The sequence below is a fragment of the Protobothrops mucrosquamatus genome, unplaced genomic scaffold (assembly GCF_001527695.2).
Source record: "Protobothrops mucrosquamatus isolate PMUCROS unplaced genomic scaffold, P.Mucros_1.0 scaffold415, whole genome shotgun sequence".
Lineage (NCBI taxonomy): Eukaryota > Metazoa > Chordata > Lepidosauria > Squamata > Viperidae > Protobothrops > Protobothrops mucrosquamatus.
In genome coordinates this window covers 633,395-655,937 of record NW_015386744.1, presented here as the reverse complement: position 1 = coordinate 655,937, position 22,543 = coordinate 633,395, and the positions used below count along the sequence as shown (strand labels likewise).

At 40.6% G+C, this 22,543-nt stretch overlaps 2 protein-coding genes across 3 annotated transcripts in view; one reads left to right on the top strand and one right to left on the bottom strand.

Annotated features, from left to right (window-relative positions):
* Positions 1–6,381, bottom strand: part of GALK2 (galactokinase 2) — a 42,723-nt gene extending 36,342 nt beyond the window's left edge. Inside the window, exons 1-3 of the mRNA XM_015816214.1 lie at positions 6,319–6,381; positions 4,849–4,937; positions 3,906–4,029 (exon numbers count right to left, since the gene is read on the bottom strand). Of these exons, the coding sequence (XP_015671700.1) occupies positions 3,906–4,029; positions 4,849–4,937; positions 6,319–6,371 (266 nt within the window). The 5' untranslated portion in view covers positions 6,372–6,381. The remainder of the gene's footprint in view (positions 1–3,905; positions 4,030–4,848; positions 4,938–6,318) is intronic.
* A 1,847-nt stretch (positions 6,382–8,228) lies between these two features.
* COPS2 (COP9 signalosome subunit 2) lies at positions 8,229–21,829 on the top strand. 2 transcript variants are annotated; one of them, XM_015816213.1, is made up of 13 exons: positions 8,229–8,307; positions 10,851–10,964; positions 11,673–11,750; positions 11,986–12,111; positions 14,177–14,266; positions 14,370–14,447; positions 15,538–15,712; positions 17,184–17,362; positions 17,467–17,519; positions 18,278–18,375; positions 19,249–19,331; positions 19,454–19,512; positions 21,052–21,829. In XM_015816213.1, the coding sequence occupies exons 1-13, from the start codon at positions 8,254–8,256 to the stop codon at positions 21,194–21,196; spliced, it is 1,332 nt and encodes a 443-aa protein (XP_015671699.1). In that variant the 5' UTR covers positions 8,229–8,253; the 3' UTR covers positions 21,197–21,829. The 2 variants fall into 2 exon arrangements, with proteins under 2 accessions (XP_015671699.1, XP_015671698.1); XM_015816212.1 differs by having other exon boundaries at positions 14,156–14,266.
* The last annotated feature ends 714 nt before the right edge of the window (positions 21,830–22,543 follow it).

The following is a 22,543-nucleotide window of genomic DNA, read 5'->3' as shown; positions in this document are numbered from 1 at the left end:
TAATAATAATAATAATAATAATAATAATAATAATAATAATAATAATAATAATAATAATAAAGTTGGAAGGTCATCGAGTCCAACCCCCTGCTCAGGCAGGAAACCCTACACCATTTCGGACAAATGGCTGTCCAGTCTCTTCTTAAAAACTTCCAGTGTTGGAGCATTCACCACTTCTGGAGGCAGGTTGTTCCACTGGTTGATTGTTCTAAATGTCAGGAAGTTTCTCCTTAGTTCTAGGTTGCTTCTCTCCTTGATCAGTTTCCATCCGTTGCTTCTTGTCCTGCCTTCAGGGGCTTTGGAGAACAGCTTGACTCCCTCTTCTTTGGGGCAGCCCCTGAGATACTGGAACACTGCTATCCTGTCCCCCCTCGTCCTTCTCTTCATTAAACTAGACATACCCAATTCCAGCAGCCGTTCCTTATATGCTTTAGCCTCCAGTCCTCTAATCATCTTTGTTGCTCTTCTCTGTACTCTTTCTAGAGTCTCAACATCTTTTTTACATCGTGGTGACCAAAACTGGATGTGTATTCCAAGTGTGGCCTTACCAAGGCCTTGTAAAATGGTATTAATACTTCACGTGATCTTGATTCTATCCCTCTGTTAAGTGAATCACTGCAGTTGTTAAGTCAGTAACACGGCTATTAAGTGAATCTGGCTTCCCCATTGACTTTGCTTGTCAGAAGGATGGAAAAAGGGGATCACACGACCCCGGGACACTGCAGCCGTCGTAAATATGAGTCAGTGGCCAAATGTCTGAACTTGGATCACGTGATTATGGGGATGCTGCAACGGGTCATGAAAAAAAAGGTCATAAGTCACTTTTTTCAGTGCTGCTATAACTTCAAATGGTCACTACATGAACGGTTGTAAGCTGGGGATTACCAGTATATGTATATTCCTAACTAAATATTGAGATATTAAGCCTCTTTTTTTCCCTGATAGAAATTTAAATGAGGGCAAACTGGGGTATCTTCTTGATGGTTCCCAGAACCCTCCTAGAACAGTAGGTCCAAAAATGTTGGACCCTTTTATTTTTCTATTTGGCTTTAAATCAGGTGCCTTAAGGCAGGGACCGTACTGGGCCACGACATGCCAGCAACTGGTCTGCACAAACAAGAAAAGCCCCATCTACGGGATGCAGGCAGCACACAAAACCACGCACTTTCCGTTCCGTGGAAAAACCTCTCTCCACGGAACTGGTCCCTGGTGCCCAAAAGGTTGGGGATCTCTGCCTTAAGGCATAAATCAGGTGCCTTATGCTTTGCTCTGGCACCAGAAGTTTACTTATACCCACAAGTCTCCCGAAACTGATTCCCCCATTCCACTTTGAAAACAGCACAGTAGGTAAAACCAGCGCAGCTGATGGCGAACCTAAAATGTAATCTAGTTTTAAAAAAAATAAACTCCCAGAAAGATTATTATCTCTCTTTATGTAAAGGACAATCTTCCACGATCAGGAGGTAAAAATTGTAAAAATGGTATTAAAAAAAATTATAAACTGAATTCACGTTGAGGACAGATTTTTGGCTGACAGATGGCTGTGGAGTTCTTTTTCATTGGCTTGGCTTGGCTTTTTAATTTGACGTCCTATAAGTTTGTGGGCTCTCACAATCAACTTGGTGAACTGGTTCCTTAGTCCATTTCTCCGGTGCTTCCCAGGCCAGTGAGGCTCTCAAAAAGGATGGTAAGCTCTGGGTCAAGGAAGGATGCATTTCCAGCTAGGGTTCAGCTCAGTTAATGCGAATTAACTATTGCAACACGAGTGTAAATGGGATGAACATCCCAGCTGAACACTCCCATCTAAACACTTGGGATTTGAATTTGGAACAAGCATTGGGTAATCTCTTTCCTACCCATACAAGTGATTAACCAGGAAAGTTTGGAAACCAATGTCAGATCTACCAGCCCATGTTCTCCCTTCCTGTTCGTTCCCTTCTTCTTATCACCAGAGGAAAAGCCAAAAAGAGCTAGTTTTCATTTTAATTGTCCTAGGGTGCCTTTCTACTATAAAATACGGATGATGAGATTTGAAGATATACCACACCAGGCAGCTGCTAGAAGACCACTCAGCACTGCGCAGCATTCAGAAGAGGATCCACAACATTTACACTAAGCCAAGAATGTTTGTTTTGGTTTGGCCTTAAAATGTGGTGGGAAAGAAGCCGTTATGACTTGTCAGCCATGGTTTGTGGGATTGGCTGTGCTTTATTCAAACATACCCCACAACTTAGCACAATGTATGAATTCCAGGTATCAGCAAGGCATTAAAGGTAGGTCCTCGACTTACGAACGCAACTGAGCCTAAAATTTCCGTTGCTAAACAAGACCGTTGTTAAGTCATTTTCCCCCCATTTTACGCCCATTCTTGCCAAGGTTGTTAAGTGAACTACTGCAGTTAATTAAGTTAGTAACATGGTTAAGTGAATTTGGCTTCCCCCACTGACTTTGCTTGCCAGAAGGTTGCAAAAGGGGATCACGTGACCCCAGGACGCCGCGACCGTCATAAATGTGAGTCAGTTGTCAAGCGTCTGAATGTAAATCACATGACCACGGAGGTGCTGCAACAGTCACAAGTGTGAAAAACGGTCGTAAGTCGCTTTTTTCACATTGTAACTTCGAATCCTCACTAAATGAACTGTTAGAAGTTGAGGACTACCTGTATTCCACTTCTTCCTTTCTGAAAAAGTCTATGAAGAAAGATAAAACATAAAAGCGACGTCACCCTTGATTGCAGAGCACTGTTTCAAGAGTTATTTTTTTTTACTGCAGAAACTAACTTTCCAGTCTGCCGTTTCCCTTTGTTGCCTCCCCACAAATAAACACAGATCTTGTTTCCTCGGCGGATTTTTCTCCTTTCCAAGCTCAAAAAAACCGAACATTAAACAAGACGTGGATAATTACATGGGTATCACTGTTCCCTCTGGAACAGATCGTTACGATTTAAGCTCGCAGACCACTGGACCAAAAGCGAAGCTGGCTTCTAAGGTTGGCCCATTTCGTTCGGACGTCCATTTTTACAAAGTTGCCAAGTGAAGTTGTGTGGAGTTGGGAGAAATCGATACAGGCAAGGGGAAGAAACGGACAATTGTTTGCAAGGAAAACAAACGTAAGAGTTGCAATCTTTCTGCCTCCCCCACCCATGTGTGTCTTCAAAACATTGTTGACTATTGGTGACTCTGCCTAGACTCGTCCGTGCAGTTTTCTCAGCAAGGTTTTTAGAAGTGGTTCGTAAAGGTGAGATATAGAGACATGTCCAGGATCTGGCATCTGGTTTGGGGCCTCAGGTGGGACTAGAACACTGATCTGTCAGACAAGTCTTAAGTGAATTTTCCCCATTTGACCACCTTTCATGCCACCGTTCTTAAGTGGATCGCTGCAGTCGTTAAGTTAGTAACACAGTTGTTAAGTGAATCCGGCTTCCCCATTGACTTTGCTTGTCAGAAGGTTGCAAAAGGGGATCACATGATCCCAGGACGCTGCAACCGTCATAAATATGAGTCATTTGCTAGCTGAATGTTGATCACGTGACCATGGGGATGCTGCAACGGTCGTGTGAAAAATGTCATTTTTTTAAAATGCCGTTGTAACGTTGAACGGTCACCAAACGAACTTTTGTAAGTCAAGGATTACCTGTATTAGACTACACCTGCCATGTTGGCTGTAGAGTTTTGACAGAGCTGGAGGATAACACATATTCATACTTCCAGGTGCAAGACGTTGGTTGATAGCACAAACGTTGAAAGGTTTAATTCTGAGCAGCACATAATGGATTCTGCTATGAATTCTGCTCAGTTTTCACTTTTTTTAAATTGCATGTCTACAGGTGAAGACAGTGCCATTGTTTAGTTGCTGTGAAACACCTATAACAACAACAATAACCAGTAAAAAAAAATGGCACTTACGAGTATGAGGGCTCTGTATTAGCTAAATTGAGGACTGGGCTGTTTAGAGGTTCAGCTGCTATAAGTATGTCTTGGTCTATGGCCATCGGGAGTACAGCATAGCCGCAGTAATCTATATGTTCACCTATAAAAAAAAAACCCAGAAAATTAAATGATCTCACATAGCACCCAAATACCTCCTTTTTAATTTTATTGCATTTTGCATGGGATGGTTTATGCTGAAGATTTTAGGACAGGGGTAGGCAACCTTGGCTCTTTTATGACTCGTGGACTTCAACTCCCAGAATTCTTGAGCCAGCCAAGCTGCTCAGGAATTCTGGGAGTTGAAGTCCACGAGTCATAAAAGAGCCAAGATTGCCTACCCCTGTTCTAGGACATAGAGGTTACATCTCGGTTTATAGGACTGGCCTTCACTAGGCTGAAGCAACTTGATAGAATGCGCAATATACTACATAAAATTAAAATGACCATGGCAAAAGCATTGACAGAAAGGTCAAAAATAATCAGAGCAAACCTAATCAATTTGTAATAAAAATAAACATAAGAGTAATATATCAACAATAGCACAGGCGACAACAGCGCTCTATTGAAGAGTTCTGCCTTGAATTGTTTCTGGGATGTTAAGTGATATCACAAGTCTTAATTCTAAGAGGAAACTGCTCCATAGCACTGGAGCTGTCAGAAAAATAATATTTCTTGGCTTTCTTCCCCTCACTTCATACAAATGGGGTATAATATATCCAAAAACTTCTCCTGGGAAGAATGTACTGAACAGGTTAATTCAAACAGGACGTGGCAGTCCTGCAGACACCTTAGTGCCACACCCTACTGCCTAACAAATAAATATAGGCTGTTTAAAGTGAAAAATTCTGGCTGCCACCTAATTCCACTGCTCAAATGTTAACAAAATAATGCATTTTTTTTTAAAAAAAAAATACTTTACCTATTAAGTTGACTCGCCCTGGTGCTCGAACATAAAATGTGGGTGTTGTTTTAAATTTAGATATGAACATCTTTTTCAGCTTCAGCAGTCTGGAAAGGAGCAGCAGTACAAATGTGTCACAAATACAAATGTGAAGGGATATATTTCAAAGTCTTCAACCAATTTGACATGAGCAGGCTCTAGGTTTGCAGGCTAATGCAGTTTTAATATTCGTAGGTCATATACTTCATTCCACTAAGCCCAGTAGGGTTATTGAAAGTAATAGTAAATAATCTTTACGTAGGACACAAGCCTATTAAGGGTTATGTAGTTTTGTCCTATATGATCCTAGCCTATTGCTGGTTACTTAAAAATATCGTGGCTTACTGTTGAGTGAACCACAGCAGTTTGGCAGAACAGAAACTCTGCATGCAGTTGAGCCCAAATCCAACCCCACCAGGAGATATTCCAGATAATGGGACAGACTTATATGTTTGTTATCAGATACCTTCATGTTACTATTCAATCATGCTAAATGTGGCTGCTTAATAAAACTTTGTGCATAATAATAACAACAACAACAATAATAATAATAAAGTTGGAAGGGACCTTGGAGGTCATCTACTCCAACCCCCTGCTCAGGCAGGAAACCCTATACCATTTCAGACAAATGGCTGTCCAGTCTCTTCAACTTCCTTGGTCAGTTTATGTTTTATTCCACAATTACCATGTAAAGTACGCTGGCCTAAGTCGAGATACTCTTTGGCTCCAGATCACCAAGTGAACATCCCTGGTTGAGTAGGGTTGAACTTGGACCACCAATTTTAATCTAAAACCTTAACCCTATCTTTACCCAATGTGGCACCTGTGGCCATTTCAGTGGTTTATGAGAGTTATAATCCAACCCATCGGATATCAGGCTGGGGAAAGTTAACAACACATCACTACCTCGTGATCTTTATTCATCTTACATGGTTATAAGATCCAATTTGCAGTGGATGGGCGGAAATATTCCAGAGCCTGGGAATGCTGAATTGTTAAGGATCCTGTTGCTAAATGACCAAGTATCTTATTTTGCACGTTTCTATTGTTTTTGTGTTTTAAAATGTTTTTTTTTTTTAGTATTTTAAGTGTAACATATTTTTTGAACTGCAAGTCGGCCAGAATCATTGACTGAGATGGGCGGCTATAGAAATTGAATGGATGAATGAATGAATGCCTTTTTTCTTCGGTTCCTTGAAAAACTAATAGGAAGCAAACGTGAGTAAAGCATCCGGAACTGCCCCGGTAATCTTCTGGGAGATTACAAATCCTCCAATCTCATGCACCTCGATTTGGGAGCAAGCAACCTCGGAGCACCGGCTACTCTCCCCGGAAAATCACGCCCAAGACTCGTTGCAAAGCGCTTCAAGGAAGAAGGTCCTTGGCTTAGCCCTCTACCCTGACCGCTGGCGCTCAGAGGCGGAAGGGGGCGAGAGTCCGACCACGCACCTCGGTTCTTCCACCAGCTGGAGCGAAAGGACGGGGGGCGCCTCGGCAGCCATTCTTTTTTCCCCCCACCACGATTACTGCACGCGCGGGGCAAGGTCTCTGCTGCGGGGTTTTGTTCCTTCTGCAACCGACCAAACCCCGGGACACGTTGGCTTCCAGCTCCGCTCGCTGCAGCTGTTTCCTCCTCGTATTCCCCGCCCAGAGGCGCCGGGGTTGGCAAAGAGGGCGAAGCTGCTGCGAACCACCGGCACTGCCCTTCCTCCGCTGCAGATGCGGAACTGGCGACATTCACACGAAAGATACAGGAAGAAGCGAAGGGCCGCGTCTCTCCATCAAGGAGAGTTAACCTATTCCCGGGAAGACTTCTGTAACTTGCAAATATCCCATTTTCTGAAATAAAAAGAGTGTCCCTCCCCATCGCCCATGGAGAAAATTGGAGAGTTTGGGCTGTTTCAGTCTTGCAGCCGCTTTTTCAACTTGCACGTTTTGTTAAAGGCGTAAACTTTCCCAACGAAAAGTGGAGGATTACAGCATCCGTTAAAGGGAGGTGTCTGTAGCTCAAGAAAGGCGATGCTTTTTTAATCAAATGTGTTAAATCAGAAAAAGGGGTACGGTATCAGACTTCTGTAAAAGTTGGAAAGCAGCTTGGAGGTAACACTTAGTCCAGTGTTTTGCAAACTTGGCACAGTGGCTGTGAAATCCTGGGAGTTGGAAGTCCACCCATTTGGAAGTTGCCAGGTTTGAAAAACACTGATCTAGTTTTCAAAAACGGCTTGGACAGCCATTTGACCAAGATGGTACAATTGAATGAGAGTTGGAATAGAAGATCTCAGGGATCTCTCCCAGCCCGAGGCTTCTATGTTCCATCTATGGAGTACAGGGATTCATTACTGTATTATACTCATATCTATATGCCAAGTGTGTACATATTGTGCTAAATTAGGGCTTGGCAGTGTGTGAAAGACACGCAACTGGCTGTCTTTATATATTGTGCAAGCTCTATAGACAGCTTATAACCTCTGGCCAGATTCAAAGTGAGGCCAAGTCAACCTGCAAAACGGGGGAAAGGCATTTGATAGGCTTTCGCTGGTCTGTACTGTAGCCATTGAAGCATACTTCCCTAACTTGGCTGGGGAAATTGAAATCCACATAACTTCCAGTTGTGGAGGTTGAGAAATGCCGGTCTAGGGTTACACTTGTATTTGAGCGGCCCCATAGTTGTGTCTGTTGTTTTAATTGAAAAGGGTGGCAGCTCCTCATATTAGAAAGTTCCTTTCTCCTCTTTCCTCGATCAGCTGATGATTTAGGGACAGCTGACTCATGATGTAAGGGGCACTGATGACGTTAGCTAGTTGGGTCACGAAACGTCTGCAAGAAAAGAACTCCTCATTTCAACCCTGAGCTACAAATATTCTCCTCTAAACTTGACCGAGTCTGCGTCTGCCCTTCGGGGGTTCGCCACGGGCTCCTCTCCGGCTGCTAAAAAGCCGCACAGGCGCCGCAGGGAGAGCGCAAGGCTCCCTCTTAATATCACCCGGCAGTTTGGCACCCGGGATCTCCCCAATGCATCGGGCAGGGGGGGAAAAGGCCCGAAGCCTCATCTAAATCACCCGAGCTGCGCTTTTTGCAACCCTGGAGCCGTTGCTAGGCGCCCAGTTCCCCCAAAAAATAGCAAAAAAAAAAAAAAACACAGGCCCGGTGCACCCCGAAAGAGGCTCCGTGCGCGCCCGGAACGGCCAAGCGCGCGGCGCGACGGACGCTTTTGCGTGCAACGCCTTTCCGCGCCTGGCGTCGGTCACGTTGAAAGAGGGGGAACCGCCCGCCGCGGGGCATTGTGGGAGGAGAGGGCCGTCCGCCCGGCTGTTGGGCCCGCCCGCCCTCCGCGCCCCGCCCCGCCCCTCCTCCCCCCTCCCCTCGGCGCGTCCTCCGGCCAAGATGTCTGACATGGAGGATGATTTCATGTGCGACGATGAGGAGGACTACGACCTGGTGAGGGGGGCGGGCCGGCCGGGCGCTCGCGGGACCCCCCCGCGCCGGGGACCCCCTTCTCCCCTCCTCCTTGGCTCCCCCGGCCCCGGGGGTCGACGCCGGCCCCTTCGCCGCTCGGTCGTCCCGGGGTGGGAGCGCGGCAGGCCGGGCGCCGCCGGGCGGAGGGGCGCGAGCCAGGCCCGCCGGCTCTTCCTCGGCCCCAGGCCCGCGCTAGGCCCCTCGGGATGGGCGCCGGCTGGGCTCCCCTCCGTGGGGGGCGGGGGAGTTGGGCTGCTTTCCCCACAGAGACGCGGCCGGGAGGGGTGGCGCCCCCTCAAGCCGCCCCCTCCTGGCCGGGCTGGGTGGTGGGTCGATCCGGAGGGGCGCGAGTGGTGTGGTTGGGGGCGGCCGCGTCAGCTTGGGGAAGGGGCGTCCTGAAACCCGACCGAGTTTTCAGTTCAGGTAGTCCTCGACTTACAACCGTTCGTTTAGTGACCTTTGGGAGTGATCACGGCACTGAGAGAAGCGACTTGGGACCGTTTTGCGCACCTAACGACTGTTGCAGCGTCCCCCCGGGATCACGTGACCGACATTTGGATGTTTGGCAACAGACTCGTGTTTACGACGGTTGCAATGTGTTCCCGGCATCACGTGGTTCCCCCTTTGGCCACCTTCTGACAAGCAGAGTCCATGGGGGAAGCCGGGTTCACTTAACAACCGGGTGACTAACTTAACAACTGCAGGGATTCACTTAGCAACGGTGGCAAGAAACGTTGTAAAATGGGGCAAGGCTGGCTTGACACGTTTCTCACTTTGCCACAGAAATTTTGGGCTCTGTTGTGGTCGTAAGTCAAGGACTACTTTAGAACAGAATAGAGCTGGGAGGGACCTTGGAGGTCTCTGTGTGTGATTTTAGGTATCTTTGTGGTCCTGGGAGCGGAAGACGACTGGATAGCCCATCATTTAAAATTTCATGAGCGTCTTGAGTCAAACTTCATTAACTAATTGATTGTTATTCTTTTTATGTGTGTATTAGGTTTTTTTTTTAGGAGGGTTGGCAATGGCATGCTTTATAGGGACTTTTTCTTCCTGCATGGTATTTTTTTCCTCTATTTTGATGTAATTTGACAGGTGTTAGTAGGAGCCACCTCTGAAAACGAGTGACTAATCTGCTGAACAAATATGTATCTAGTCATTTTGTGCTGTAGGAAAAGTTGTAATTCTGGTTGTTGTTTTTTGAGCAACAGCTTATCTAGGTGGATGTATGGGTTTTGTGGTGTTTTTTTGTGACTTTCTGATGTTTAGTGGTTATTTTATTATACCCATATACACATTTTTATTTCCTATGAGCCGCCTTGAATGGCTGTGAGCAAATAGATCAACAATATAAATTTTCCAAATAAATAAATAAAACCAAATACATGGCTCTTTCCAGTAATTCGGTGGTTCTCAACCTTTTATTCACCACGGACTCCCTTTAAATATCATGGCCACGGACCCCCAAAACTTACCTCAAGATTTAAATCATAACATTTCTTCAACCCTTCAAGGACCCTCTGTGGCGACATTGTGGGTCCTCAGGGGTCTGCAGACCACTGCAGTAATTAATGAAAGGGAAAACAAGTTGGCTGGCTCTTGTTTCAAACCTACAAATTCTTGTTTGTAGGTTTGTGAGAGTACTTGTTAACTTTTGAAAACCCTGATTACATAGTACTCTCCGCATGTTTTTTCAAAAGGCTTGGTGCGACTATTTCTTGAAGTAGCTTGCATGTTGTCCGCTTTTAAATTCAGCTCCTAGCATCTTCATTTAAAAACCAAAGAGATTGTAGCTAGGAGACACTCTTGTTTAAGGTCTTGGAGAGTAAACCTTCTCCAGGTTTAGATCATTTGTAAAACATGGTCTACTAGGTTGTATGAATCCCATCATTTATGACAAATTCAGTGAATCACTGGTTTAGCTTGTCCTATACAATAAACACAACCAGAATCTCCTTAGCCAAAAGAAAGTTGTCCTTGAAAATCACATTGAAAGTATATAGGAGATAGCTTGGTGGAAGAATTAGTTGACTCCAGATGACAATAGACTATTGGGCTTTCATCTGATCCAGCAAGCTGTTATTCAGGCTACTTTCTTTCATAGCAGAAATCTTTCTGAAACCTAGTTAGGAATTACCCCATTCCTCCTACCTTTAACCTAATCCAGGAAAGAGTCATGATTGGGCTGATGAATTTTACCTTGAAAAAAACAAAACCAGTTTTGATGTGTTTATGAGAGATGCTTTTAGCTGCACAGATTGTTTGACTTATGTTTTATTCCATAAGACAAATTACAAAAAGCATCCCTTTTCAAGCTGTTAAAGCAGCTAAGGATGTGTAGCAACTTCAGTAACCACTGCTAGCTATTTGCTTATGCTTAGTCACTACAATTCATTCCCCCCCCCCCAATTTCCCATTTCATGTCTACCCCATATGCATACTTTTCTCTGGCACTTATCAGTTAATTGATTAAAATTTAATGTTCTCCGCTGACATGTATATATTTTTTTACCCTTTGTAAAATACAGGAATATTCTGAAGACAGCAACTCTGAACCAAATGTAGATTTGGAAAATCAGTATTATAACTCCAAAGCCTTGAAGGAAGATGATCCCAAAGCAGCACTGAGCAGTTTTCAAAAGGTTTATAGTTTTAATTTTTCATATTGGTACACATACGTCTGTTAAATATTTTGCTTTATTAGACTTTTTATCTGTGATAGCTTGGTGCAGGCAAAAGCCTGTTGTTGAATAATCCTGGGATATTCTCCATGTTTCACTTTTAATATAATTGATAGATGATATCACTTATCTAAGGGGTAGTCTTATGAAACCTATCTGGAATATCCCTGCTCCTCTTAGCTACTCAAAATCTCCTCAGTGCTACTTATTTAAGTATTTAAGACTTTTTGCTCTTGGGAACATTTATTTTAAGAATAATGTGTCTTATTGTTGCTACTTTTGAATTTTTAAAAATATTTCTACAACTGGTTTCTCATAGTGATGGACCACATGTTATCTCTTCTCATCCTGTGTGTCTTCTTTTGTTACTGTTTTAGTAACTGCACTGTAGATAGATTCAGTTGCTGATGCCTTGCTTGATAGTGACAGCTAACTCCTTTGAAAATAATTTCTGCATAGAGCTGCTGGATGTTTTCCAGAGGAATAACTTGAAATTGGGACACGGACATTCAATGGATGAAATATAGAAATTGTAAAAATTGTCGTTTGCTGGATAACAGAAGACTTTCTCTTGAAACAATCAACTGACTTGGATTTGCTGCAGCTTTTGATGAATCTATATATATATATATATCAAAATTGAGCAAAATATCTTTCTCAATTTTTTAGGTTTTAGAGCTTGAAGGTGAAAAAGGAGAATGGGGATTCAAAGCATTAAAACAGATGATAAAAATAAATTTCAAACTGGTAAGATGTGTATCATTTTTACTTGGGTTTTTCCTGTAAGAACTAAGCCACATCAAAATGGGAGAAAATGTTGTTAGCAAAGTATGATCTCTTCAAAATGAGTGGAAGAACATTTGCAGAAATTCAAGGCATGTTACACAGGGTTTGCCTTATTTTTAAATTTACTAAATAGACTCATCTTGCGTTTGAAATGCATTGTTATAATTCATAAATATTTCTTTTTTTTCTGATAAAGACTAACTTTCCTGAAATGATGAACAGATATAAACAACTATTGACCTATATAAGGAGTGCGGTCACAAGGAATTATTCAGAAAAATCCATCAATTCTATTCTTGATTATATTTCCACTTCAAAGCAGGTTAGATTATCTCTCCTTTCAATTTCTAGAAGTTGCACCTTCTTGAAAAGTCATCTCTGCGATTGTTACAAATGCTACTTTATTTCAGCTATTATAAAAATAATCTCTATTCAAGTTAAACAGAGATCGGTTCATCACAAAACAGAGGACCATTTATTATGGGGGAAAAATCAATGTATCCTTATAATCTATTTCTTGCATGCAAAAACTCAGGAGTAAAACATGCTTTCATGTGTTGCTTGTCCCAAAAAGATTGCAGGTCCTTGGAACCTAGGGTTTTTGAAAATGCCATATAACTACTGGTGGATATGATGAATCTGAGGGACAGAATTTGGGAAATTTAGCAGAATTCTATTAGCTATATATCATTAAGATATATTCAGCAAAGAAATTGCACCTTTAGCATAGCATGTGAGACGGTGAATTTTTTTTAATAAAAGAAACACTTCAGTGTTGCTTGTAGAGTGGAAAATCATTTGACAGCTGTAATCATGTTCAACACTATACAATTTCCTGGGTTCTAACAACTGTGATTATATAGGGCAGTGGTGGTGAACCTCTGGCACGCGTGCCAGAGGCGGCACTCAGAGCCCTCTCTGTGGGCACGCACGCCATGCCCTGGAGATGGCAACCATCCCTCTTGACCAGCTGCCCGCTAACTTGCCGAGGTCCCACGTGGCCGGATGTATCCCAGTGCCCATGCGCTCACTGGCCTCTGTGTGCAGGGGCTGATGGTGTCAGGCAGCAGCCGCCCCGGCCCCTGCCTCACATTGCCCTGTGACAATGGCACCCCCACCCTGCCTCGCTTCACCCTGCAGCATGAGCCTCCTGCCCACCGCCCCGCCTGCCAGAGACCCCCTGGATCTCCCCCAACCCTGTCCGGCCCCCACAGGTGTCCCCACGAGCAACATCGAGGTGATCACGCCCACCTTGGTCACTCCCATCCAATCTGCCATGACCACCACAGCCACACCCACTTGGCACCTGGCGATAAATAAGTGGGTTTTGGGTTGCAGTTTGGGCACTCAGTCTCTAAAAGGTTCACCATCACTGATATAGGGCATTCTGATCAAACTCAGTGATGGTACCCCATGTCTTTGGACTAAGCTTTGGGATCACTTTACGGTATTTCCTTAGCTTAGCTTATTGTTCAGTGTCTTATGATTGTAAAAGATGTGTTCAGTTTTGCTTCTCTTGGAAAATTGTTAAATACCAACCATTTTTATCACAAATGTTTTTGATTTTGCAATGTTCTCCCTCTTCCTCGTTAATTATTGCTCTTTTCTCAATGTTTTAAAACTGTAATGTTGAAATATTGAAATAATATTGAAATTGAAATAAGCCAGCCACCAAGCGTAGCCCCAAGGTGAGATAATAAATAAAATAATAATAATAATAATAATAAAAATAAATAAAATATTGCTGTACATGCATACTGGATCTTGAAACTCCTAAAATACCCTAAAAAAAAAAACTGAATTGCACAACATATGGCTCTGCCAGTGGCATCTGTGTTGATTATTTTCATGGCAGAGTTCTTGAATGAGAGAATCTCAAGTCTTCCTTTTTTCAGACCTGAAAAGATGATAGCTGCTTAGAGAAAATAATAAACAAACATGGCACTAAAAACTATGAAATCAGTGTTTCTACTTGATTATAGTTGAACAACAGTGTATCTCCCTGGAGAAAAAAAACTATTAATATTACTCTCCTTTTATTAATTTTTATTTGCCCAATATAGGGTGATAATTTTGTTGATACGAAAATAAAGGCTCTTGGGAATTTGCAGCTTCAATGGCTCAAGCCAAATCATAGCATTATTCCATGAAGCACTAAAACGCTCTAGCCATGAGACAGATTCCCACATATGCCTGGAAAAAGAGTTTGGAAACCCATATTAAGCTGATCTTGTTATGGTTTATCAATGTTAAAAATATGCATGTCTTAATGCAAATATTAGAGTGTATAAGTTTTCAAAGTTGCACTTTGGATGTGTTCATGTTGACTTTATTAACAGGCACAAATTTGCTGTTTACAATTATAGAATTCTGATTTTTTATGTCAGATGGATTTGCTTCAGGAATTTTATGAGACAACACTTGAAGCACTGAAAGATGCTAAGAATGATAGATTGTGGTTTAAAACAAACACAAAGGTAAAATGGCCAATCTGAGGTTTTTTGTTTTTTTTTCAACATTACAATTTTTTAAATACTCATTTAGGATATTTTTTTTAAAAAATCACCTTTTGCTTTACAGCTTGGCAAATTATATTTAGAACGAGAAGAGTATGGCAAGTTACAGAAGATTTTGCGGCAACTACATCAGTCATGTCAGGTAAGGTGCAGTTTGTTCTCTGAGTCTGTTTCTCAACTGGTTGTAATTACTCTCTTGCCTGCTGCAATCCTTTGTAGAGTATTTAAATAGCACAAGCATTTATTTATTTGACAACAGGATAGCAAATACTCGAGTGGTTTGGCAGGCATATCTTAGGAAGATAATTGACAGACATAAAGGAAGAACATTTTTGCATTGGGGGGTTCCCTGAAGAATCTGTTCTTCAAAACATGTCCTTAAAGAGGCATTTTATCTACCTTTGAACAATTTTTACAACTGCAAGTGATAACATTATCCAAAAGCAAGTATTGGTGAACTCAGATAACGTGACTTTAATTTGGATTGTTACTTTGACAGATAGGTTTATGCTAAATGTTACACATTTGCATTCTATAAGCACAACCCGCAATACATCATGTTTGATCTGTCTTCTCATTTACAAAATATTAGCCCATTGCTTCCATTGTTCTGCTAACTGCAGATCTGAATGGCAGAAGTAAAGGGAAAAAATGCAGTTTTCATCTTCATGATTTCTTTTCTTAACTTTCTCATCCAGCTCCATAGATCAGGGTTATAGCAGACAGCCAAAGGATTGGTGGATCCACTTGGTCCTCAATCTCTTCCAGAAATCACTTTCATACAAGTGCCCATGTATTTGGGCATTTTCAACAGCTAGACTTCCCAGTCCATGTGGGAAATAAATTTATATTTGAAGCTGATGGTGGAATGGAGAATGTAATAATAAACTTCTTCACCCCTGGAGTTCTCCCTTTAGGTGCACAGAGAGGACTGTGTTCAATTTATGCCCTCTGGAAAACTGTAGAAATCCACGTTTGTGGCTCCTAGGAATCTTCACTGGATTTTGGTTTCTGTATGTTGATTTGAAATGTATGCTACTTCTTTTTTTTTCAATCAGACATACAGATGTCACAAGATACTTTAGAATCTACTTTGCAGTGAACATGAGACACTTTTTACGGATTAAACTTTATAAATAAATTTCATCTGTAAGTGTATTTCGTAGAAAGCAGAGAGAAAAAATGTATCCACGATTTCATACTTCACGTGTTTTTTTTTCTTTTTTTACTAGACTGATGATGGAGAAGATGACCTTAAAAAAGGCACCCAGCTATTGGAAATTTATGCTTTGGAAATTCAAATGTACACAGCACAAAAAAATAATAAAAAACTTAAGGCGCTCTACGAACAGTCGTTGCACATCAAGTCTGCAATTCCTCATCCGCTGATCATGGGAGTTATCAGAGGCAAGTACAGTGGCGCCTTAAAGTCAGGGGTCTTCAAACTTGGCAAACTTTAAACCTTGTGGACTTCAACTCCCAGAATTCCACAGCCAGCCATGGTCATGAATTGAAGTCCACAAGTCTTAAAGTTACCAAGTTTGGAGATCCCTGGATTATGACGGAAGAGGCATAGCTGCTAGTAATACAGCAGTATTTTAAGCAAGTTAAATTGTTAAGTACGGAAATGTATTGCCTAATGTGTGGCCTATCATAATAAGAATGATTTGGATTACTGCAAGGGGAGGAGCGTAATGGGAATTAGTATTTTAATAAGTATAAAGGTTGTTAGGTACATCTCATTACGAAATGTCTTGTAAAAACCATGTCAAGCTGGATGCAAACATGTTTTAACTACAGAATATTAGGAAGGATGCAAATACTCTGTTATGTTTTTAGATTTATTACCTAAAGGCAATAAATCTAACGTGACCAAATTTCTTAGAGTTGGATTTGTGACTGTGGGAGATTAATTCGAGTCTTGTGATGCTTTGAGTCCAGTTCCAAAAGGGTGCTTTGGAGTCCTTGGCAGAGAAATCCAGCTTCTATTTGCAGCCCTTTAAAACAGCTTGTTTCTTTTCAGGATCATATGGCTATGCCCCTGCTCATACTCCGAAACGGCATTTTGGAACTGAACCCAAGAGTTGCACAACTCTAGGGGGAAAAAAAATCCTGCTTTGGCAAAGGGTGTCCTTTCCTTAAATTACCATGCAGATACGGTCATATTTCCCTTCTTAACATTGATGTGTATTACAGCTTGAATATTCTACAGACATAATGAGATCCCAAGCTTGCCATTTGGGGAAATTCCCTCTGAACAAATGCATTTACAGGTAGTCCTTTCTTACCGATTGCCTTGTTTAGCAACAGTTTGAAGTTTGAACGCTGTTTAAAAAAAAACAAAACAGTTTTGCAACCAATCCTCACATTTATGACCGTTGCAGCGTCCCACAGTTCCAGGATTCCCATCCGGGTGCCTGTTTATGACTATTGCAGTGATTAGAATTTGCATGCTCCCCACAGGATTTGCAACATGTTTAAGCAGAGTTAACGAAGAATGCAAAAGTAAAATTTCAAGTCGGGGTCACATAATGTTTTAGCTAATGATCATAGTGACTCACTAGTAATATAAGTCTGTTCTGGTCACATGTTTTGCTGTTTAGTGACCACAGAGCTTAGTGATAGAGTTGCCGGTCTCAGTTGCTGAGAGAGGACTGTATATATAAGTTCATTGTAATAACTGAATGTTTATCCAGAATAGCAGTGTTCCTCATATACTTCCTTATAATGGATAGTTGAAATAAGAAGCATGCTTTAGACATTATTCAATCTACTTGGCTCTTTGTCAGTATTAATAAAAGGTCAGTTTTAAAAAGTGTTCTGGATTCTGTGCAGCCAAAATAAACCATTAGCAGCTGTCTTAATTTTTCTCCCCCAGAATGTGGTGGTAAAATGCATTTAAGAGAAGGTGAATTTGAAAAGGCACATACTGATTTCTTCGAAGCGTTCAAAAATTACGATGAATCAGGGAGTCCACGAAGAACTACGTGCTTAAAATATTTAGTCCTAGCAAACATGTTGATGAAGTCTGGAATAAATCCATTTGATTCTCAGGAGGTACGGCTGACCCTTTCTTCATTTTTTTTGTCTGTGTGAAAAGAGATCAGCAAAAATATTTTTTGTTACTGTATAAATGTAAATATATATTATTTCCCATGTAGGCAAAACCATACAAAAATGATCCAGAGATTCTAGCTATGACAAATTTAGTAAGGTAAGAACTCTTTCTTCTTAACAAGCAAAAATGAATAGCAACCTACAAATGAATTTGAAACAGTATAAAGTGGTAGAGAAAATCTGAAATTTGTTTCAAAATTATATTTAATTGTAGAGAGTACATATTCTTTCATTATTGGCCACTAGAAAATATGGGGTACACATAGTTTGATGTATCAGCAGTCCATCAATCTGTTACACTCCTGATGTTTAGTTTCTCTGTCAGTGTTAATGAAAATAGCTATTCTGGTTTACCAGATATTTTCTGAATTATTGGATGTGGATAATATCATGTGGATAAATGGGATTATGTTGTTAAAATCATATAGGTCTAGAAACAAAATGAATGGGTCCACTAATTCTTTGCTCCAGCTGTTTACCTGATGGCAGATTGTCAGCTGCTTTTGAAACAGAAGATTGTTAACAAAGCAATTCCTGAAACAGCAGAAGTTTTCTATGGTTGTATGGTTGTATCCAAACTCTTAATTAAACTGGGATGAGCACTTTGAGTGGCAGCCCCTGTATCATAAATAAATGTAGAAACTCTTTTATTTCACAAATGGAGAAATTACATCCCCCACCAACTTCCTGATCTGCAGTCTCAGCACACACACACAAACACACACACCCCGGGCAGGATTGCCTGTTGGGAAGGCTGGTCTAGAGATGTTCCCTTTTGGATTACAAATATAAATTTATGTGCCTGCTCTCTTCCTCAGTCTGCCAAAGTGTAAGTCGGTGCTCTTTCTCTTGCAGTGCCTATCAGAATAACGACATCACTGAATTTGAGAAGATCCTGAAGACAAATCACAGTAACATCATGGACGATCCCTTCATAAGGGAGCACATTGAAGGTAATAATAATAATAATAATAATAATAATAATAATAATAATAATAATAATAATAATAATAATAATAATAATAATAATAAAAACTGTTGAACTTTGCATTCTTCATTTTCCAGCAGACTGAATGAATTATTGATGTCCTCGGCTCATGACATAAAATAAAATAACATCAAAAGTATATCTAAAATTCCGTCAGCCGTGAAAATGTCCGGACTGGACCATGCATTTTTTTTTTTTACTTAGAAAACGTGCATTTTAATTGCTTTTGTGATAAGTTTGGTTAATTAAAGGCCTTGGCGTCATTGGTATATTTTGGGATGGTTTACATTTTTGTTATTTTAAGTTTTGAAAAGACAACGTGAAAATCAGTTATTGGATCTCGGGATATAGAGGCAGTCCTGGACTTAACAGCAGTTGGTTTAGTGACTGTTCAGAGTTACAACGGCACTGAAAAAAGTGACATGTGACCCTTTTTCACAACTGCTGCAGCATTCCCCACGGTCATGTGATCAAAATTCAGACCCTTTGCAACTCACTCCTATTTATGACGGTTGCAGCCTCCCAGGATCATGTGGGTTCCCTTTTGTGACCTGACAAGCAAAGTCAGTGGGGAACGCTAGATTCACTTAACAGCCGTGTGACTAACTTAACAAATGCAGTGATTTGCTTTACAAATATGGCAAGCAAGGTCGTAAAATGGAGCAAAGCCTATTTAACAAATGTCTGATTGAGCAACAGAAATTTTGGACTCAGTTGTGACGGTACTTGTACATGCAGAGTATTGTAGTGCTCACTAGATAGAAACATAAGCATTTCTTTCATTTCTAACACTCTCCCTTCTTTGTGCAATGACTGGTTTGCTTTTGTTCTCTTCCAGAACTTTTGCGAAACATCAGGACGCAAGTGCTTATAAAATTAATTAAGCCTTACACAAGGATACATATTCCCTTTATTTCTAAGGTACTTGAACATATTGTTTGCGTAGAATTTCAGTGAGAAAAAAAAATGTTGCATCTTCCTAGTCACGCCATTGAACCTCTAATGCTTGGGCCATCTCTTCTGCCTGTTTTTTTCCCCCTTAGGAGTTAAACATAGATGTAGCTGACGTGGAAAGCTTGCTTGTGCAGTGTATATTGGATAAGTGAGTATTTTTTGCCCCTCTTCAACAATAAGTATTTTCAAGGACTTATTTATAGTGCAGGACATATAAACTGTATTATATGTATTATATTAAAATGAAGTTGATGTTAAGTTGTATGGTAACAGTAGAATACTGTATTCAATATTATTTGGTTGTGAAACAGTGGTATCGTGTAGGAGATAAACTTACAAAAAGGCAGTAGTTCCCATTATCATTTTGTATCACTCTGTAAATTTTGATTATATTCAAAAACAGGACTAAGCTAGTACATCAGAGATGTAGCCACCGGATGGTTTTTTTTCCCCCCCTCCTAGGATTTTAAGGCTAACTCAGTAACTTAATAACATTGCTTCATAAGGATGTAGTTTAAAAACTTCAGTCTATTGGTATCTACTGGTAATGAGGCAAGTAGTTTATTGAATAAGTTTCCATGCCATTTCAAGTAATATAGACCAAAGGTCAAAGATTTATAACTCCCATCAACCTCGTCATTTGATTGGGTCACTTTTTTTTTTCTTCTGTTCAGTTGCGTCTGATTCTCGGAGACTGGCTGGACAGGTCCCTGCAGTTTTCCTGGCCAGGTTTTTCAAAAACAGCTTGCAACTTCCTTTTCCTAGACCTGAGAGAGAGTCCCAAGGTCACTCAGCTGGCTTTACGCCTAAGGCAGGACTTCCAATTGCTAGCCTGGTGCCTTAACCATTACACCAAGCAGGACCCTCTAGAGTCCGAGGGATAGAACAAAATAAAAACAGACGCTGGGTTAACGTTGGAGTATGCCAAATTATCTTATTGATTACAGTATTTTTTTGTATTATAAAAAGGATATCATTTCACTGTCGCCTCCATTTCACCATAGCACAACATTTCAAAAGTTCAATTTCATTTGTTTGTGGCTTTGAGCTGTTGCTTTTAAAACTTAATTTAATTTATAAGTAAAATTTCTGGTGATTCTTTAAGAATTCATTGATCAAAATGCCTCTCTTTCCTTTTAAAAAGTTGGGGTTTATTTGGGGGGGTAATGAGAACCTTTTTGAATGAGAGATGTTGTGTCTGCATTGTTCAGGTTTTTTTTTCCTCCTTTGTTGTTAGTATTGTGCGTGTGTGGGGTTTTTTTTTTTTTAAAAAAACAACTTGCATGCAATTGGTCTTTAGAACGTATGCAGAGTTTTAGCTCGAAAGTGCTTCTTGCGTGTTTTCTTCAGTTTTAACTAGCATTCACAATCTCCTAGGTGTGTTAATTAGGAATACTGTGTGGGTTTGCACTGACCTTGTGAACCCCATTTGAAGCTAAAATTACAGTCGCATTTGTCAAATTATGATTAATTTCAAAACAGATTTCACAAACCCTGACTTGTAACCAATTCTGGTTAGTATTAATAGACGTACCTAGATTATGCTTCTGTATAATTAGAGGTGAACAGAAATTAAGGGGGGGAAGTCAAAAGTATTGGGCAAACTCATAATTTACCCATTGCGAGAGCGTTGGGCACCTTAAAGATGTATTAGTTTGTAATATGCTTGTGTTTTTCCTTATTTTAGCACTATCCATGGCCGAATCGATCAAGTAAATCAACTTCTTGAGCTAGATCATCAGAAGCGGGGTGGAGCACGGTATACTGCATTAGATAAATGGACCAACCAACTAAACTCACTCAACCAGGCAGTAGTCAGTAAACTGGCTTAAACAAGAACAAGCTATTGCGAAAATCCACTTAAGACAACAGTGCAGTGATGTAAACCTTAAAAACTGGGAATGGCAAAACTACTGTCGGTTGGTGTGCCCTGAAATTATTGGAGTTACTGGCAGAAGTGCTTTTTTGATCAGCTGGTTTGTGTTTTGCTGCTGCATTTATCCCAAGAAAAAAAAACAGCTTTAATCTTCAGAAGAAAACCAAAATGCCACGGGATTTATGCTGTGTTGACCTTTTGCCCTCACCTTACAACACCCTTAATAATCTGCCAAAGGGCACTTTATGACCAGAGAGAAGGTTATGTTTGTCATGATTTAATTACACTGACATGTTCCTGTTGGTTTAAATTTAAGCATATTTTACCTGCAGAAGAAAAAAAAATCTCACAAAAAATAACCTGCAATAACTTGAAACGCATACATACCCTTTTGAACATTTCCTCTTTCTCATGTATAAATTGAAATGTTTGCTGCATTTTGCAAAATGTCAACTCTCCAAAAAATGTGTCTGCATATTTCTGTACCTGCAGTGTAATAAAGGATTAGAAGAAACCCCCAGTTATGGTGGCATACTGTCACTTAGGTTTCAAGCAGCAAAAATAAACAGTGCGGTTCAGAAATTGTAAATATATATATATATTTATTCTTTCTTGAAAAGTTTGAACTCTTACATGGGTGAGTTGCATTTGTGGGACTTGAAAGAGTTCAAAAGGGCTTAAAATCATTTTTGAGGGGGGGGGCGCTGGCCTTAAACTGCAATAATTCGTAATCAAACATGGTTTGTGCATTCTCTACTGTAGACATCAATGTTAGACTTTTCTGTTTGAAAAGACACTCTGGTTAGCATGATAGCCACAGTTGGGTTTTTTTATAGCCCTAATTAATGCCAGCCTAAATCTTGCAACTGGAATTAGAATGGGTTTACAAACTAATTTGAGTTCAATAAAATTTCTGAAAATATAAGTGATGTAATGTTAGCCATAGTTAAATGTGAAATGGAAAAAGGTAAGACATTCCCAATTTTTTTGGGGGGGATGTAATCTGGCAAATATGACCCAAGGTGATTAATCTGGATTGGGCAGCAGTCATATGGGGTGATTATGCAGGTTGCCTTAAATTGTCCAAGTATATTTGTTTTTGTTTTGTTTTTATAAACACTATTGTTTTAACAATCCTAATTTAATAGATATATCAAGCCTTATTTAAGAGTATGTAAGTATGTGTTGTACCTGTTGTTTTAGTTCATTTCAGATTTGGATTTTTAAATGTTGGTTTTGAGAACCTGAATTATAGCTGATGGGCTAGCGGTACTAAACTGAAGTTTGTAGTTTAATCTTTAAA

Coding starts and splice junctions, on each gene's coding strand:
- COPS2 (XM_015816212.1), top strand. CDS start 8,254: ATGTCTGACATGGAGGATGATTTCATGTGCGACGATGAGGAGGACTAC. Junction 14,267..14,369: donor GGTTTAAAACAAACACAAAG/GTAAAATGGCCA, acceptor TTTGCTTTACAG/CTTGGCAAATTATATTTAGA. Junction 15,713..17,183: donor GATCATGGGAGTTATCAGAG/GCAAGTACAGTG, acceptor TTTCTCCCCCAG/AATGTGGTGGTAAAATGCAT.